The sequence below is a fragment of the Quercus suber genome, unplaced genomic scaffold (genome assembly GCF_002906115.3).
Source record: "Quercus suber isolate HL8 unplaced genomic scaffold, Cork oak 2.0 scaffold_76, whole genome shotgun sequence".
NCBI classification, from domain to species: Eukaryota; Viridiplantae; Streptophyta; class Magnoliopsida; order Fagales; family Fagaceae; genus Quercus; species Quercus suber.
The window spans coordinates 464,806-483,385 of NW_027069541.1; the positions used below are offsets into that span (position 1 = coordinate 464,806).

At 38.5% G+C, this 18,580-nt stretch overlaps 1 protein-coding gene across 1 annotated transcript in view; it reads left to right on the plus strand.

The window, feature by feature from the left end:
• The first annotated feature begins 15,891 nt into the window (after positions 1–15,891).
• LOC136061338 (uncharacterized) overlaps positions 15,892–18,580 on the plus strand; it is a 19,788-nt gene continuing 17,099 nt past the window's right edge. Inside the window, exons 1-2 of the mRNA XM_065773551.1 lie at positions 15,892–16,371; positions 18,361–18,435. Coding sequence (XP_065629623.1) covers positions 15,892–16,371; positions 18,361–18,435 — 555 coding nt within the window. The remainder of the gene's footprint in view (positions 16,372–18,360; positions 18,436–18,580) is intronic.

Genomic DNA, 18,580 nt, shown 5'->3' on the forward strand with positions numbered 1-18,580 from the left:
GCTCCAATAGTACCCTATCCTTAGAATCTTCTTGGCTAACATCCTCCCATTCATATGAGGACCACAAATCCCTTGATGAACTTCTTAAATAACTCTTTCCGCTTCTTTCTTTAGACAACAAAGGTATATACATAGGACCTCCTATAGAGATGTCCTCTGCATAGGATGCATTGCACTGCCATCATCCTAATCGAACTACGCTCTCTCTTATCAGCACCATCCAAATATGCCCCCAATTCCAGGAATTTCATGATGTCATAATACAAAGGAACCCTTCCCTCTTCTATAACTAAGAATAAAACTTCACTCTTCTCCCTGTGTACTAACTCATAACTCCATTCAATCTCTAAAGGTCATGTTTATATTCCCTCAAGTATTTCTACCATGGGTGCCAAAGTAGCTAAGGCATCTGCAAACTAATTCTAAGCTCTAGGGATGATCGTGTACTCATTTTTGTCAAAAGTTTTGGTCAAATCCTCTAGATACTACTGATAAGGTTTCAAATGTTCTTCCTTTACCTTCTGTAAACACCGTATTTTGTTTGCCCTCTATTTTCATGTCAGACACCGAAAATTCCAAAAATATTATATTTTCTCTAAAGGGCCGTGAAAACATCTAAATTGACATGATACAACCCGTTCGGACATCAAAGCACTCGAAGTGCCATTTCAAGTCAAATTGACCAAAATTTCCCTAGTCAACCCTGGGTTGACTGAAAGTCAAACAAGGTCAAAGTCCTTCCAAAACAACCTTTTCATGCTTTTACATCAAACCCAAGCCACTCAGAGATTTTTGTCAACTTTAACTAAGTTTGACCTGACATTAACTCTCGGGAGCACCAGAAACCATAATTTTCATCCGACCATCAAAACAGGTTGTGACTAGTGCCATTTTGAAGATTATAAAATTTCCTTTCCAACAACTATTCATGGGTCGAAATCGGAGTTAAAACGGTTGAGATATCCAAAAAACCATGTAAAGCACATCAGTACGCTTCCTGAGGCCATAACTTTTGATCAGACCATCGAATTTTCAATATCATTAGTGTTCTAGAAACCAAACATCCATAGCTTTACAAGGACACTAAGATCAGCTAAATTTGAGCCTAGAAAGACTTTCAAATATGCGTATGAAGCTAGACCAAAAAAATCCAAGAGGTCAGAATCCCACTATAAATGCTCCTAGACCCCTCATTTTGCACCCAAAAAAAAAAAGATTTTGGGTAGTCTCCTAGGCAGATTTTGTTTCTCTCCCCTCTCTAATTTCTCTTCCAAACACCTTTGAGTCTTCTCTTTTCTCCATAATCACAAGGTAGTGTTCTTGCACCCAATCTTCCTCTCCTTCGTTCCATACCTTGGATTTGAGGTTTAAGGGTGTGGATGTAGCTTTTTAGCTACAATCCACACCCTTTTCTTTTTCTGGCTTTTGCTTGTTCAGTAATAAGCTTTATTACTTTTCCTAGCATGTTCTTACTTCCTAGCATGTCTTTATGGTTTTTCTAGCATGTTTCCTTGCTTATGCCATGATTTATCACTTTGATGTTGCTGGCCTAGCCTTGTTGGGCTAGGATATGTCTAAATTTAATGTTTGTACTTAGATCCACATGCGTTTAGGTTCCTTGCCATGTTTATGCTTAGATCTACATGCCTATGTGTTCTTTGCCATGTTTATGCTTAGATCTACATGCATATGCTTTCTATGCCATGCTTTTGCTTAAATCTACATTTTTATGCATAGATCTACATTCCTATGTTTAGATCGATGTCTCTTCATCCCTCGTGTCATGCATTTTCTTAGATCTATGTGTTTATATGCTCCGTGCCATGTTTGTGTGCTTAGATCTATATGTTGGTTGCTATGCCATGTGCTTCTGTAGCCCTTTTGTTCCTTGATGTCTCTCTTTCTTGTGTTTTGGCCCTTTTTGGTGGGGTGTAGATCTAGATCCCATGGCCTAGACCCACATCCGCACACCTAGGCCTACATCAAGGGGTTTGGATCATTTCCTTTATGCATGTCTATGTTTTCTTGCTTGTTTCTATGCTTTATGCCTTTGTTTGCCTGTCTAGATCTAGGCTTTGCCATGCTTTGCGCCCTCCGTGGGCTTGTGCTTGTCAATTCTTAGGGCCACTTGCTTTATATGGTTGCATCCGTCCCTCCTAAGGTTTGTTTGGATGTAAACTTATGAGATACACCTTCATGGTGTTGGTGTGCTTGAAACACACCTTTCTTCACTCCATAAGATGTTGATATGCTTGCCTTGCTTGCTTTATGTCACCCATTTGGCTTTCTTTGCTTTTATGCATCTTTGCACACTTGCCTACATGTTTATGCATGAGTCTATGTGTCATCCATACTCCAATCCAATGGAACTATGGACACTCAATCCAAAGCTACATTTGTCTTCCTAGGACACCCCCTTTTGTTTGATACCATGATTGTTTGTCCTCCCTATTTCCCTTGTTTCTTCCTTTGCTTGTCTACTGGCTTGTTTCTTTTGTCTTTACATGTACACGTATGGAGCATGGACACTTGGAGCAAGGGTGCGACCTCTTAGGCGTAAGCAAAAAAGGCAAAGATGCAAACAAGAAGACGCAAGCCCCAAAAAGGGCAATGTTCAATAGATTAGAGGCCTAGCCTCCCCGAGTGGTTATGTCCTTCTATCTCCCTCTCTAAGCCTCTTCTCTAGAGCATGTATTAAGGCCCCCCTTCATGTATCCCCTTTACCTTTTTCCTACTCTTTGCTTAGGCCACGTTCCCTGGGTATGGCAATGTCTATTTTATATTTCCTATATCTTGCTGGGTCGTACCCTTGGAATGCTGGCAATGTCTGATTTACTTTTCTGCTCTGTGTGGTTGTATTGTGCATGATATATGTATATCTATATCTGCTTGTATTTGGATGATTGTGCACTTTGTATGATGGACATTCATGGCTACGTGAGTGACTCTCTCTAGTCATAAGAGCTCTTGACCTTGTAGTGTAGGTATGTGCTCAAGGAGATTGCAGTAGTTGCATATTCATGCTATATTGTGTGCACGATCATCGCGGTGTGATTGTCTCGATCCATGTCACCCTGTGACATTGGTTTTTCATGTGTATATGACATGCATCAACACGCTTGATACTTTGGAGGGCTTCGTCTCATCTCAATACGAGCATGTTGATACACGCCATATACACAGATTCAAAACCCTGTTGGTGCGCCATTGCATACCAATCGCAAAACTCCGCCAAGTTTTCGCCGTGAAAATGGGGCATCCCTATTGCCATATTCTCACAGCAAAAGCTTGGTGAGAAGAGCATTTTGTGTGCTATGATGCACCTGAGGCAAAGCGCTGCCGGATTTCCACCACGAAAATAAGGCGAAATGTTGCAGAATTTTCGCCATGGAAATTTGGCATCAATCCCAAATGCACTGGGAAAGCATCGACTGGGGTCGTATCCATTCATAAATCAAACCTCAAAATCCAATTCATTTAAAGCCTATTAAGCTAATGCCAATAGCTTGTTTTCAATTGCCAATGTCTAAATATTATGATTTTACCAAAACAAAAGACTGTCCTTAGACAAGCGTTGTGGGTTGCCTAACACCTTCCCCACATGTATCTAGACTTTTGAACTCAAGAATCAAGATTTTTTAGACATCCATATTAGATTAGGAAAAACTACCTTTTTTTTAGCTTAAGATCGATAATAAAATCAAATAGAGTCAGGTGACTAATCACACCTTAGAAAAACCCAATTATTGGTGGTGACTTTACTTACCCTTGGTAATTTCCTTAAAATTGACTCATATTCTGGTCACACACCCGAGGTAGAACACACCTCCACAACATTCGAGCTCCAAGCTTCATATGCACATTCATTGCCTACACTGCCTCTCTTCCCGAGAGGAGGGAGAAGCGTGCGAGCGTTGCCGTGATGGGTGGTCAAGGAGCCACAAGGCGTCGACACCTTCCATAACTTCTAGGCTTGAGCTACAACCAAGGTCAAATCTCCAAACACTTCTACCTCTTTTGCCCCTAACTCTCAAAGAGCTTTCATTCCAGTGATACAAGCTTCATACTCTGCCATGTTATTAGTTGCCTCAAAGTTCAATTTTACCACTAAAGGCACATGGGATCCATCGGGGGTGATCAAAAGTATTCCTATTCCATTCCCATATTGGTTCACAGCTTCATCAAAATGCATTTTCCATGCCCCTAGCTCAATATCCAAGATGTCCTCATCCAAGAAGTCTTCTTTTCCATCCTCTCCCTCTATAGGATTCCTGACATAAAAGTCAGACACAGTGTCCCTTTTGTAGTCTTCCTCACTACATACTTCAAATTAAATTCTGCTAATAGGATTAACCATCTTGATAGTCTTCCACTTTAGGCTAGTTTCTCAAATAGGTACTTTAAGGGATCCATTCTGGCTACCACCCATACTTGGAATGGTAGGATGATGTGTTTCAACTTCTGTACTACCCATATGAGTGCAAAGCATGACTTTTTTATGGGGGTGTTCCTAGTCTCATAATCATGGAATCTTTTCCTTGTTATAGAGGTACTAGAATAGGCAAATCAAGGAGGTATTCCTTGATAAGTTCAAAGGCTTTCTAACATTCATCATTCCATGAGTAGGGTTCATTCTTTCTTAGGAGTTTGAAGATGAGCTTACAAGTGGAGGTGAGCTTGGCAATGAATCGACTGATATATTGTAGCCGACCTAAGAATCCTCTTATTTCCTTCTCATTCTTAGGTGGAGGCATCTCCAATATGGTTTTAATCTTGGATAGATCTACTTCTATCCCTTTATCACTTACTAGGAAACCTAGCAACTTCCTAGCTAGTACTCCAAAGGTATACTTTTGGGGGTTCAATCTCAGTCTATACTCCTTGATCCTTTTGAACTTCCTTAAGTTAACAATGTCACCTCCTCTATTCTTGGATTTTACAATCATGTCATCAACATATATCTCAACCTTATTGTCCATCATATCATGTAACAAGGCCATGGCCATCCTTTGGTAAATCGCGTCTGCCTTCTTGAGCCCAAATGGCATTACTGTGTAACAATAGATCCCCCATTCTTTAGTGAAAGTGGAGCTAGTCATATCCTTAGGAGCCATCTTGATTTGGTTATACCCTGAGAAACCATCTATGAAAGACATCAAGGCACTACCAGCCATGTTATCCACTAAGACGTCTATATGGGGAAGGGGGAAATCATATTTAGGGCAAGCTTTATTCAAGTCCCTAAAATCCACACACATTCTCACCTTTCCATCCTTCTTAGGTACAGGCACAACATTGGCTATCCATTCAGCTTGGTGCATGGGCTTAATGAACCCCACTTTCAACTGTTTTGTGACCTCTTCTTTGATCTTTAAGAGCCATTTAGTTTTCATGTGCCTCAACTTTTGCTTAACGGGTACCATGTAGGCATAGGTATCAATGTGATGTTGGGCTATCTCGAGATCAATTCCGGGCATATCTTCATAGGACGATTTAAACATTTCTTGGAATTCTGCAAGGAGATTCTTGAGAGTTTTCCTTTCTTCTTCATTTAGGGTTGAGCCAATTTTAATTAAACCTGGATTCTCATTATTGCCCAAATTAAGAGTTTCAAAAGTTAGCTCCATAGTTTCAATTTTCTTTTCCAATTGTTTATTAATTTCATTTTCAAATTCATTTGAATCATTTAAGTGCAAAATTTCAATATTATGGGACACATCAAAATAAGCCAAATCAGAATTCATCTTATTGAAAATACTGAAAAGTACATTGGGACTTGCCCACTCTTAAAAAATATTGAAAAATTTCTTTTCCCCACTCTTAAAAAACCCAACCCAAGTCCAATTATTAAGTTGCCCTAAAGAGCGCATGATGAATTCTATCTTCTTTCTTCTTCAAGGCTTGTTGCTCTTCCTATCGTCCTCTTCTCCAAAAACAGTCTTCAACTCAGCAGACCAGTCCTCGTCCTTCAAAGGTTCCCATGTGCACACAGCTTTGGTTATGTCAAATAGAACCTCACCTTATTGGGGAAATCTCTTTCTGCCTCGTCGAAGAACCAGTCACCATCATCTTCGCTCCAATAGCTAATCACTCCATCATTTCCTTCCTCTTCCTCTTGAGTCAGCACAAGGTGTTAACCGTTGTCAGAAGAAGGATCCATCTTGCGCTCAAGCTAGAGATCTTTTCCAATCTCACATACAATGTGGTCGTAGGGCCAGTCAAGCTATCAAGGAAAATCTGGTAGAGCAAAGGATGATTGTCTCCATAGGGCGCCATCTTCCTACAGAACATGCGCAAATGGCGCAAGAATCTCCAATGCCATTATACTTAACAAACTCAGGTGCCTTGAACTTGGGTGGCATAATGACCTAATGGAAATTGGTCAAGCTTTCCAAATTGACACTTCCTTAGGCACTAGAACCCTCTATGAAACGGATTTTCTCAGTTAGGGTCTCCACATGACTTTTGACCTAACCATAGCTAGACTTTGAGGTCTTAACCTTAGGAGGTTTTAATTCTTGGTCACCCCCTTGTGGGACGAATGGCAATGTGGCTTGGCTTTGATTCAAATCTAGCAGCAGCCGAGCCTCATTTTCAGACTAGGGTGTAAAGCCCTCCGGAGTAGGACCAAGCGAATCTCGGCTCCCTCTTACAACCAGCTGTTGCATCATATGCATCATTTCAACCATCTGCTCTTTCAAGAGAGAGATCTCATGAGTGTTTTCCTGAATAGGGGAAGGACCACCGGTAGACATCCCTTTAACGCGAGACCTAGTGATGATAGGATCACAATGTGATGGTAACTTGGATTGTTTCCTTTGAGCAATCTTTTCTCTTTATAATCCTGGAAAGGAAAAGAATGGGATGGGAAAGAAATGGGGTGCATTTGAAAATTTGACAACGTGGAAACACAAAACAAACACGAAGTTAGTTTAGGTTCTTGCTTATTTAAAATGCACCTATCATTTTCAAAATATTGGTTTGGACCCTTAAGTGGTTTTTGTCATGGTGAGTTTCTATAGTGATGCAAAATTAATGCACAAGCTTGGCAAGTAACCGAAACTTTCATATCATGCTTGAAATTGCAAGATCAACCCTTCTCTTTTGATTACATAGAAAACAATGTTTTTACAAAACTTTGGCTTTCTACAATGCCCCCAAAACATGAGCTATAGACAATGGCTCCAACAGTAGGCCTTTTACATTACAAGGAAATTCAAATTTATAATGAAGAGGCTTCATTCTGGATGATCTTGCCTTTTTAGAGAAGATCTTAAACTTTGGCAATGCCCTCCTTGGTGCGTAGTTCCTGCTACTTGCCACAAATTTTATCTATACACATTTACATGACGGAACCATTAGTGTAAGCATGCATGCCCTTGTAGGGTTGGAAACCCTTAGGGATTGGGTATGATCTGATGGATCCTTCTTCTGACAATGGGATGGGTAGAACTTAGGGTAGAGTACAACTCTTTGATGCAAGCAAAAAGGGAAAACCTACAAACAGAAACTAGACATTTTTCCCTTGACTCATTTTGAAAGCAATCCTAAGAAGGATATCCTACCCTAAGCTTAGATGTTCACTCAGTTTTGGCTCTTCCTAGTCTTCACAGGCTTTGACTTAGTCTAAGCCAACTATATGAGACACGACTTAACTGGTAAGTTGGTCCTATTCTTAATGGGGACTCGATCATCTAATCTTTCCCTTTGATAGGCCAAAAACATATTGACCCCTTGTGATGAATTAATTGATTAATTAGCCAAGTTTATTAATTAATCAAATTAACATGCAAACACATGGTAGCACAAACAAATCACCAATTAAACAAAATATGCAGCGGAAAATAAATTGACACAGTGATTTGTTTACGAATGGGGAAAACCAACATGGCAAAAACCCCACCGGGTGATTTTAAGGTCACCACTCCCAAAAATCCACTATTATCATAATAAGCGGTTACAAGTAAAGGAATCTCAGTACCTTATATCAACCTACAGTTGAACCCTTACCCCAATACCCAATTGGACTTGTTTTGTAATGACAATCTCTCCTTGTACATGACTAAACAATTGCGCGAATCCCAGTACACAACTTCAATCACCAACTAGAGAAAGTTGTTGGTTGCAAAGTTCTTTAGTTCATCACATGATGAAGATCCAGAAGATGCTTGGTCACAAAACCCTACGATGTACAAACATAACAACTTCTTCACAAGAAATATGAACTAGGGCAAATTCTGTCTCCAGTCACAATTTGCTTGAACAAACTTTGCTCAACACTTGTGCAACTTGTGTCCACTTTGACGGCCCTTAAAATAATCCTTTTATATGTCTAGGGTTATAAAAAAAGAAAGCTCAAACACATAATCACGGATTGGAATCAAAACATAACTGGAATTCTTTTTTTTATAAACCTCAACAGATGGCTATCTGTCGAGTTGCTATCAAGCCACAAGGCTGGAACAGCTCTTCAAGCTCAATAGATGGCTAGCTGTCGAGCTTTAATGACAGGCACTTTTTAGACTTGAATCTTGGACAAACTTGCATGGCTTCAACACTTAATCTTGAAACAAAGTTTCTTGAAGTATTAAACACATCTTAGATCTACCCAAAACAAGTAAAGTGCGTTTTGTCAAATAAAATGATGACATATGTTCCTAACAAGTGAATCACATATGTCCTAACACCCTTTATAGAAGTTATGGGATAGTGCCGATCAAGGGGGCCTTTTCAACATAATCCTGTCCACCAATGGACCCAAGAAAATCCTACAATTCAGCATCCAATAACTATCTAAGATATACGCATCTAGCATTCACCTTCAACATTGAGTTCAGGTTCGACCCAATATGAGGGGTGATGTCATGCATTTTGAAATGAAAGTGGAAAGACTTTCCAAGCACAATAGATATATGAATAGATAAAGGTGTAGCAAAAATCAAGTCTACTACCCTAGGTTTGCACATGTGAAGGAAAGTTGTAAAGCCTGCTTAGGAAAGCAAGAAAACTTCATCTATATAAAAATACCTCAAAGCCAATTTTTTGAAAAACATTTTTGAGTTTTGAAAATAGTTTACTAGGATATAGTAAAAGCATTTCTCAAAAGGAAATCCCTGGAAGCTAATGCCAATTTCAATGTTTTTGAAAGACAATGTCCAAAGATTTAGATCTTATCAAAAGCTCTAAAGGCTAAACTCTCTAAGTGTTCCCAGTGGAGTCGCCAGTCTGTCAATGCCACGTGGCAGTTCAACCACCCATCATGGCAACGCTTGTGCGAGCGCCTGTGGAATTGTAGGCTCGAGAGCTCCAGTGCTGTGGAGGAGGGTTGTACCTCTGGCACGTGACTAGAAAACGAATCAATTTTAATTGAGCTATCAAAGGTAAGTGAAGTTGCCACCAATCATTGGTTTTTTTTTTTTTTCTTCTAATGTGTGATTAGTCACCTGACTCTATTAGAATTTATTACCAATCCTAGGTCAAGAAAAAGGTCACTTTTCCTAATCTAATATGGATGGATAAAAAATCTTGATTCTTGAGTTCGGAAGTCTGGTTACGTGAAGGGAAGGTGTTAGGCACCCCACAACGCTTGTCTAAGGACAGTCCTTTATTTTGGTAAAATCTTAATTTAAGGACATTGGAAATTGAAATCATGCTATTGGCATTAGCTTTTGAGACTTTAAACGAATTGGGATTTGAGGTTTAGTTTCAGAAAGGGTGTGGTCTCAATCGATGCTTCCCTAGTGTGTTTGGAATCGGTGCCAAATTTCCATGATGAAAATCTGGCAGCATTTCGCCTTATTTTTGTGGCAAAAATCCAGCAATGCTTCCCTTTAAGTGCATCATAGTATGCAAAATGCTATCCTCACCAAGCTTCTGCTGTGAGAATAAAATAATGGGGATGCCCAATTTTCATGGCAAAAATCCAACAAAGTTTCGTGTTTGAGGTTTTATGCCTATGTCTGCGGCGCATGCCAACATGCTCATGTTAGGATGAACTGGAGCCCTTCAAAGCATCAAGCATATTAATGTGTGCCACATACACGAGGAAACCAATGTCACTTGGTGACATGGATCGGGACGATCACACCACAATGATTGTGCACACAATATAGCGTGAGCACGCACCTACAACAAATGCCTTATGCACATTACCACACTACAAGGTCAAGAGCACTCATGGCTAGAGAAGGTCGCTCACATAGCCACAAGAGTCCATCATACAAAGTGCACAATCACCCATATACAAGCATATATAGAGATACATACATCATGCACAATGTTATCACACAGAGCAAGAAATTAAACAGACATTGCCAACGTCCCAAGGGTATGGCCTAGTAAGGTACAGGAAATGTAAAACAGACATTGCCATACCCAGGGAATATGGCCTAAGCAAGGAGCAAGAAAGATAAAGGATACATGGAGAGGGGAACCCTAATACAAGATTCTAGGGAAAAGGCTAGAAAAGGGGGAAAGAGAAAACCGCTTGAGTAGGCTAAGCCTCCTAATCTACTAAACATTGCCGTTTTGTGGGCTTGCGTCCTCTTGCTTGCATCCTTTCCCTTTTTGCTTGCGCCTAGGAGGTTGCACCCTTGCTCCAAATGTCCATTCTCCAAGCGTGTATGTGCAATGACAAAGGAAACAAGCCAGTAGACAAGCAAAGAAACAACTAGAAGGAAAGCATGCTAAAAGACAAACTATCAAAGGGAGCCAAACAGGGGCAAACAAACATGTTATCCAACAAAGGAGGTTGTCCTAGAAGGACAAAAGTAGGTTTGGATCGAATGTCTATAGTTCCATGAGATTGAGTATGGACAACACACAGACTCATTCATGAACATGTAGGCAAGCGTGCAAAAATGCAAAGAAGCAAAGAAATCCAAACAAGTACTCAAGGAAAGCATAACATCATCGTACAAAGCTAAGAAAGGTGTGTATCAAGCACACCCACATCATGGAGATGTGTATCACAAGCGGTCACATCCAAACAAGCCACAAGAGGGATGAATGAAACCACACAAGCAAGTGGCCCCAAAGACCGACAAGCACAAGCCCACAGAGGGCAAAAAGCATGGCAAAACCTAGATCTAGATAGGCAAATATGGATATAAAACATAGAAGCAAGAAAGCATGCACATGCATAAAGGAAATGATCCAAACCCTTTGACATAGGCCTAGGCGTATGGATGTAGGCCTAGACAACAAGATCTAAATCTACACCCTACCTAAAGGGCCAAAACATTAATAAATAAATTTAAAAAAAAAAAAGGCATAACAAGAGATAAAAATAAATAATAAATAAATAAAAAAGGCTTTAAAAGCACATGGCATAGCAACCAACATGTAGATCTAGACACATGAATATGGCACGGAGCACACAAAGATATAGATCTAAGCATAAGCATGCTAAAAGGCACCTAGGCACATGGATCTAAGCACAAACACAAAATTTAGGCATATCCTAGCCCAAGAAGGCTATGCAAACATCATCAAAGTAGTAAATCATGGCAAAAATCAAGGAGACATATTGGGAAAGTTATAAAACATGCTAGGAAGCAAGATAAAGCAATAAAACATGTTATGAAAAAAGATAAAGAAAAGGGTGTAGATTGTAGCTAAAAAGCTACATCTACACCCTTAAAACCTTAAATCCATGGTCGTAAGACCAAGGAGAGGAAAAAGAGTGCAAGAACACTACCTCTTGATTATTGAAAAAAAGAGAGGAATTAAAGGTATTTTGATGTGTTTAGGAGAAAATTTAAAGAGGAAAAGAGAGAGAATCTGCTAAAAAATGCTCTAAAACTGCCAAGGACTGTTTTTTGTTTATCTAAGGGAAGGGGGGTCTAGGGGTCTTTATAGCAAAAAAGTGACTTTTCATCTCTAACGGCCACTTAGTGGCCGCCAGCTTAGCTTCGGCCGCCACTAAGGGAGGCCTTTTTTAAGGCCTTCCTAGCCTTGGATTAGGTTGATCTTGGTGTCCTTGGGAATTTTTGGATATGTAGTTTCTAGAACACTAAAGAAATAGAAATTTCGACGATCGGAGAAAAAGTTATGGCCTCTGGAAGCGAGTTAACGCACTTTGCACGTTTTCCAGTATATCTTAACCATTTTAACTCTGATTTTGACCCATGAATATTCGTTGGAAAAAGAATTCAATAATTTTCATAATAACACTAGTCCCAACCTGTTTAGATGGTCAGATCAAAATTAGGATTTTTGGAGCCCTAGGAGTCAACCTTGGGTCAAACTTGGTCAAAGTTGACAAAAATTACCGAGTAGCTCGGGTTTCATATTGAAACATGAAAAATGTTGTTTGGGGATGATTTTGACCGACTTTGACTTTCGGCCAACCTAGGGTTGACTAGGGGCATTTTGGTCAATTTGACCTAAAATGGCATTTTGAGTGCTCCGATGCCCAAATGGGTTACGCCACGTTGATCTAGATGTTTCCGTGGCCCCATGGAAGAAAGTTAATATTTTTAGAATTTTTGGGGTTTTGGCATGCAAATCGAGGCGGACAAAATATTGTATCCACAACGATGTTAGAGCTTTGTCACTTGGGCATGAAGGTGTGTGCAAAATTGGGCCTAATTGCAAGCTAATGCACAACATGGCTTTGTTGGATGATAAGCATGTTTAGTATAGGACGGGGTCTCGAAGGTGTGCCTTAGATTTGTGTAGTCATGAAATTGGCCCAAGGTACCTTGGGTTCTTGTCTTGAAATTTTGGACTTGGGCTACAAAACTATTTCCAAAATTTCTCTTAACAACCACTAAAATTATAGTACTTTATTAATTTTTCTTTAATGTTGGACATGCATTACTCCATTTAACTCATCACTTGATCCATACTACTTTGATCTTCACTTTAATGCCAAAAAAAATTATAGTTCTTTTATTATTTATACCTTCTTTCTTGGACTTTGGGTTTTGTTTCTTTTGTAAACATTGTTGGGGGCTGTTTTTGCACATAGCTACGTGTCATCCGCTGGGGGTGACTTTGCTAGACCCAGATTTGTTTTGGGGAGTTAAGTTTGGAACTCAACATTGGACCGCACAGAGCAACAATTTTCGGTACATTTTTAAGCTTACAAAATAGGTAAAGTCCAAAGTCTAAGAATTATGATAATGGTTGAAATAAATAAATAATATGTTTAATTAAATAGCTTTGATTAAATGATGAGTCGAAGATCATTATTATATATATTAAGTGATGTCTAATATTAGAGAATAATTAATAAGTGGCATGTGTCCAAAAATGGGATAAGTCCAAAATAGTCCATATCCAGCTGTGGCTTATGTCCAAATATTACAGGCCCAACGGTGGTTTATATCCAAATGATATATGTCTAACAGTATTTTATTTCCAAATAATATATGTCCAGTGGTGGTTTATGTCCAAATAATATATGTCCAACGGTGGTTTATGTTCAAATAATATATGTTCAACGGTGAGGTGATCAATTTATTAATATATGTTCATTAGTGAAGCATAAGTAAAACATTAGTGAAGTCATTTTTATTAATTGGTGAGATAATATTAAAACTAATTTGAATTTGACGACATAGTGATAATGAAGCAATATGTACTCGATTTAGAGATAAAGACATAATGACTTATGTTTATATGGTTTGTGGCTCCAGCCATATAACATCAATGAGCTGATAATATTCTAGCAGCATACTAGCATGAGTCCAGAAATACAGTATAATGAAATAAAATATGCTCAATAATGTAATTTCAACGATAAAGAAATATTGACTTATCTTGTATGTTAGTGACTCTAGCCATATAGCATTAGTGAACTAATAAACATTCCAATAGAGATCATGTGACTCCAACGGTGGAGAGGCAGTATGGTTTGATTTATTTTATGATGATTTCAAGGTTGAAGGGGAAAATAGGTGCAATTGGAGGGAGAAAGAATATGTCCAGCCGTGTGCAAAGGTTGGTAAATTAAGCTTGTATCCATTACCATGCACTTAAATGAAATTCCCCGGGATAATGCTCTTTTAGTTTTTAGTTATTTATGAATAGTATTGTCTTCCATGAGAAGAGCTCTTAGTATTAGAAATGTATGTCTTCCATAAGGACTTTAATACGAAATCTTTATGTCTTCTAGGAGAATGACTTTTTGTATCATAAGTTTGTGCCTTCTAAGAAAAGAGCTTTTATAATAATGTTTGATATTTCTTAGGAAGCATGGAAGATGTGTGAAATATGAAGGTGGTGAGAAATATAGATGTTTTGTGATATGTATGAGAAATATGTATGGATAGTTTGTGATGAATGTGTTTGTAAAATATATGGAGAATGTGTATAGGCACTTTGAGAGAGATGTAATTTGTAAGATGTGTAAGAAATATGTATAGATACTTTGTGAGTATGAATAAGTACTTTGTAAGAAATGGGCTTGTGAGATATATGATAGATGTGTGTGTGGGCGTGTACTTTGTGAGAAATGGCTTTGTAGGATGTGAAGAAGAATAATAGATATAGAGGTTAAAGATAGTAAAAATTAGATATTGGAACTGCTAGAGGTTTTGTAAGAGAAATGGATAAGGAGATGTGTTTAGATGTTTGGAGAGATGGATAGCAAGATAAATGTATTTTCTGAATATGGAGAGTGAGAGAATTGTGTTTAGATGAGTTCTAATGTTTGTAAGAGTTTTAGTGTTTGTTTATTAAGAGACTTTTGTAAGGGAAATGGAGAAAGAAGTATGGAGATGTGTTCATGGGTAGAAAAATGATAAAGTTTCAAAATAAGAGAGTGTGGGAGAGAGTATAAGATGGCTCATAATGTCTTTAGCGTTTATAGCTTGGTACTCTTTATATAGAGCCAAAACTGTAACTAGATTATAATTATTTAAAGAGAAAATTAGCAAATTGTTAGGACATATATGTTTTAACTTGTTTAAGAACATATGTCACTTAGTTATGTATATTATTTGTTATTTATTAAATATTCATAAAATTGTATATATATATATATATATAGGTAGGGGAGAGAATGGGATTTGGGATGAAGTGGTGTAGGTGGATCTGCACATGCATATCTACTGTCCAATTCTCTGTCTTGTTTAATGGGTCTCCTGCTGATATTTTTGGGAGTTCGAGGGGTTTGAGACAAGGGGACTTGTTATCTCCCATGTTGTTTCTAGTTATGATGGAGGTCTTCAATAAGATGATGAAAAGAGCTAAAGGGGCTGGATTGCTTCGAGGGTTTAGGGCTGCTGGTAGACAGAGTGGAGGGCTAGGGGTATCACATCTTTTGTTTGCAAATGATACGATCTTGTTTTACGATGCAAATGAGGAGCAGATTCTACATATTCGGATGCTTCTTCTTTGTTTCCAAGCAGTTACAGGTTTAAAGGTTAATGCATTGAAGAGTGAAATGGTTCCCATTGGAGAGGTCCTTAATGTCTTTGTCTTGGCAGAGATTTTGGGATGCCGGGTTGGGTCTTTGCCTATGAACTACCTTGGTATGCCTTTGGGGGCGTCCCATAAGTCTCCCACTGTTTGGAATTCTATCTTGGAGAAATTTGAGCGTAAGTTGGCCAGTTAGAAGAAGATGTATTTGTCTAACGGCGGAAGACTAATGTTGCTTAAAAGCACTTTATCTAGTCTTCCCACTTATTATTTATCTCTTTTTACCATCCCTACGCATGTGGCTAATAAAATTGAGAGGTTGCAAAGAGATTTCTTGTGGGGGGACTCCAAGACTCATTTGGTGGGTTGGGACAAGGTGTGTGCACATTTGAAAAATGGTGGGTTAGGAGTTAGGAAATTAACTACTTTTAATAAAGCCTTATTAGGGAAGTGGCTATGGCGGTTTGGGATTGAGGAGACAAGGCTTTGGAGAAGGGTTGTAGCTCTAAAGTTTGGGGAAGAATGGGGGGGTTGGTCATCCAAGCAGGTAGAGGGGTTCATGGGTGTGGTTTGTGGAGAAGTATCCGCATGGGTTGGGAGGACTTTAGCAAAAATATTCGCTTTGAAGTGGGGGTGGGAGATAGAGTTAAGCTTTGGACAAATCATTGGTGTGAGGATTCTCCACTTCAATTGACTTTCCCGAGTGTGTATGGGATTGCATCCAATAAAGAGGCATCAGTGGCCTCTTCTCTTGAACGGTTGGGGTTAGAGGAACGAAGAAGCTGGGATGTTCATTTTATTCGGAGACCTAATGATTGGGAAATGGGTGGGATGGATGAATTTCTCCGTACTTTGGACTTAAATCTTCCTTTCTCTGAGAATGGAGATCGTACGCGATGGAAGTTGACAAAGAATGGAGATTTTGATATCCGATCATTTTACAATAAGTTGAGAAGTCCTTTGCCCATTATTTTTCCTTGGAAAGGCATTTGGAAGGTTAAGGTTCCTTGGCGTGTTTCGTTCTTTGTGTGGACTGTTGTATAGGATAGGATTCTTACAGGTGACAATTTGAGGGGTAGAAGGATGGATTTTGTTGACTGGTGCATTATGTGCCGGTGTAATGGGGAGACGGTGGATCATTTGTTTCTTCACTGTGGTAAGGCTAATCGGTTGTGGAGTTTGGTGTTTAGATCTTTTGGGATCTCTTGGGTCTTGCCAAGATCGGTTGCAGGTACTTTTTTTGGTTGGTGGAATTGGCATGGAAAGCATTCGTTTAGCATTTGGAATTTAGCTCCATTATGCTTAATGTGGTGTCTTTGGAGGGAGTGAAACAGAAGGACTTTTGAGGACTTGGATAGTTCGGATGACCAGCTATCGGCTTCCTTTGGTGGCTCTCTGTTTGACTGGTCTAGAGCTTGGGGACTCACCTCTAGTGATTCTCTCCCTAGTTTTCTTATCTCTCTCCTTTGTCATTAGTATCTTTTCTTTTCTTTTTTCTTTCTTCTCTCTCTTTTCCCTTTGTATTTTTCTCTCTGCCTTAATGTATTTTTGCGTAAGGCAGTGTTCTTGAATATATATCATTATTACTTATCAAAAAAAAATATAGGTAGGAGAGAGAGAGAGAGAGAGAGAGAGAGAGAGAGAATTTGTATTTTAATTGTGAGATGATATTTTTTATTCATAATTTTTTTTAGTTGTGTAGCAGATTGAGTTATTTTACTACTTGGTTTGACAAATAGTGATTTTGGTGCATTGGAGAGAATATGGTCATAGTGGGGCTTAGGCAATGATATAAAAGCACTCCTTTAACATTTGGAATTTAGTTGTGTTGTGTTTGATGTGGTGTATTTGGAAGGAATGCAATTGGCGGACTTTTGAGGATTTGGATAGATCCGATGACAAGTTGCTTGCTCTTTTTACTGGTTCTCTTCATGATTGGTCTAGGGCTTGGGGACTCACATCTAGTGATTCTCTCCCATTGTTCCTTAGTTCTCTTTTTCTTTGTAATTAGTTTCCTTCTCTGTTTTTTGTTTTTCTCTTGTTTTGCTTTGTGCCTTTTTTGAATATACATATTTCTTACCTATAAAAAAAATTGCTTTTGGGTGCTAAGATTTATATAAATAAAAAAAAAAAATGTTTCACGAGTTATTAAATAGATTATAGGAAAAATATCTACAGCCATTATCCTGAGCCAAAAAAAATATAAAAGCAAGGCTTGAGAGTAATTTGTAGAAAATTAGTATTTTATTAATTGTAATATGGTTTATCTAGCAAGTAGTTAGTCTGGTGAAGTTCCTATTAGGAAAGATGGTCAACATGAATTAAAAGGGGAATCACCCATATCTTGAGTAGAAATAAAAAGGAATTCATGAAGATGAAATCTTGGTCAAATGTAGTGAGTTTGTCCATCAACTAGGCTGTCTGGTGTACCTATCAAGAAAGATGTGGGTTGCATCAGCATAGAGAAGAACCAGGAATTCTTGTTTGTGCATGAGTGGACATGTGTATTTATTTATTTCATATCAAAGTTCATTAAAAAGAAATATTTTAAGAAAAACTTTGTACATGAGGACAAAGAAAAAGATGATTATTGTAGTGCAGCTGAATGTGGTTTAGGATAAGTAAATATAGGCATATTTGTCTCCTGATATTAAGAGTGAATAGCACTTGTGGATGATGGATGGATATTATCAATTTAAGACTCCTTTTGTTCTCCCCCTCTTTTTTTCTTTTCTTTTCTTTATTAAATTTCATCTGGAATATATTTGTACATTACAATGATAGCTTCATATTTGTATTGTTATAAAATCCACTGGTTGAAACGTTAACTGAAGCTTGTGTAAAACCCTATACAAACTCATGCTTTAATGGATATGTATAACCTTCCCCCAAGGGGAAGCATGCATTAGTGCACTGATAATAAGGAAATAAATAAAGACTTCTGATGAAATGAAGAGTTTGATAATCTGTCTTGCTAATTTCTTTTTGCAGATCAAAACCATGAAGGACTTGTACTTGCCTGAAATAAGTGAAATGTACCAGAAAATTGCTGCTAAATTGCAGCAGGTATGTTGTGCTTCAAAAATTCCTTGTGCAATTCATCGCCTAAGTTTACTCATTATTCAGCCTATCACATCATAGTTTTGGTATTAATGGCATCCTTCTGGAGAGATGGATATGTGGTTGAAAGTAGTGGCAGCTGTCCTCATGG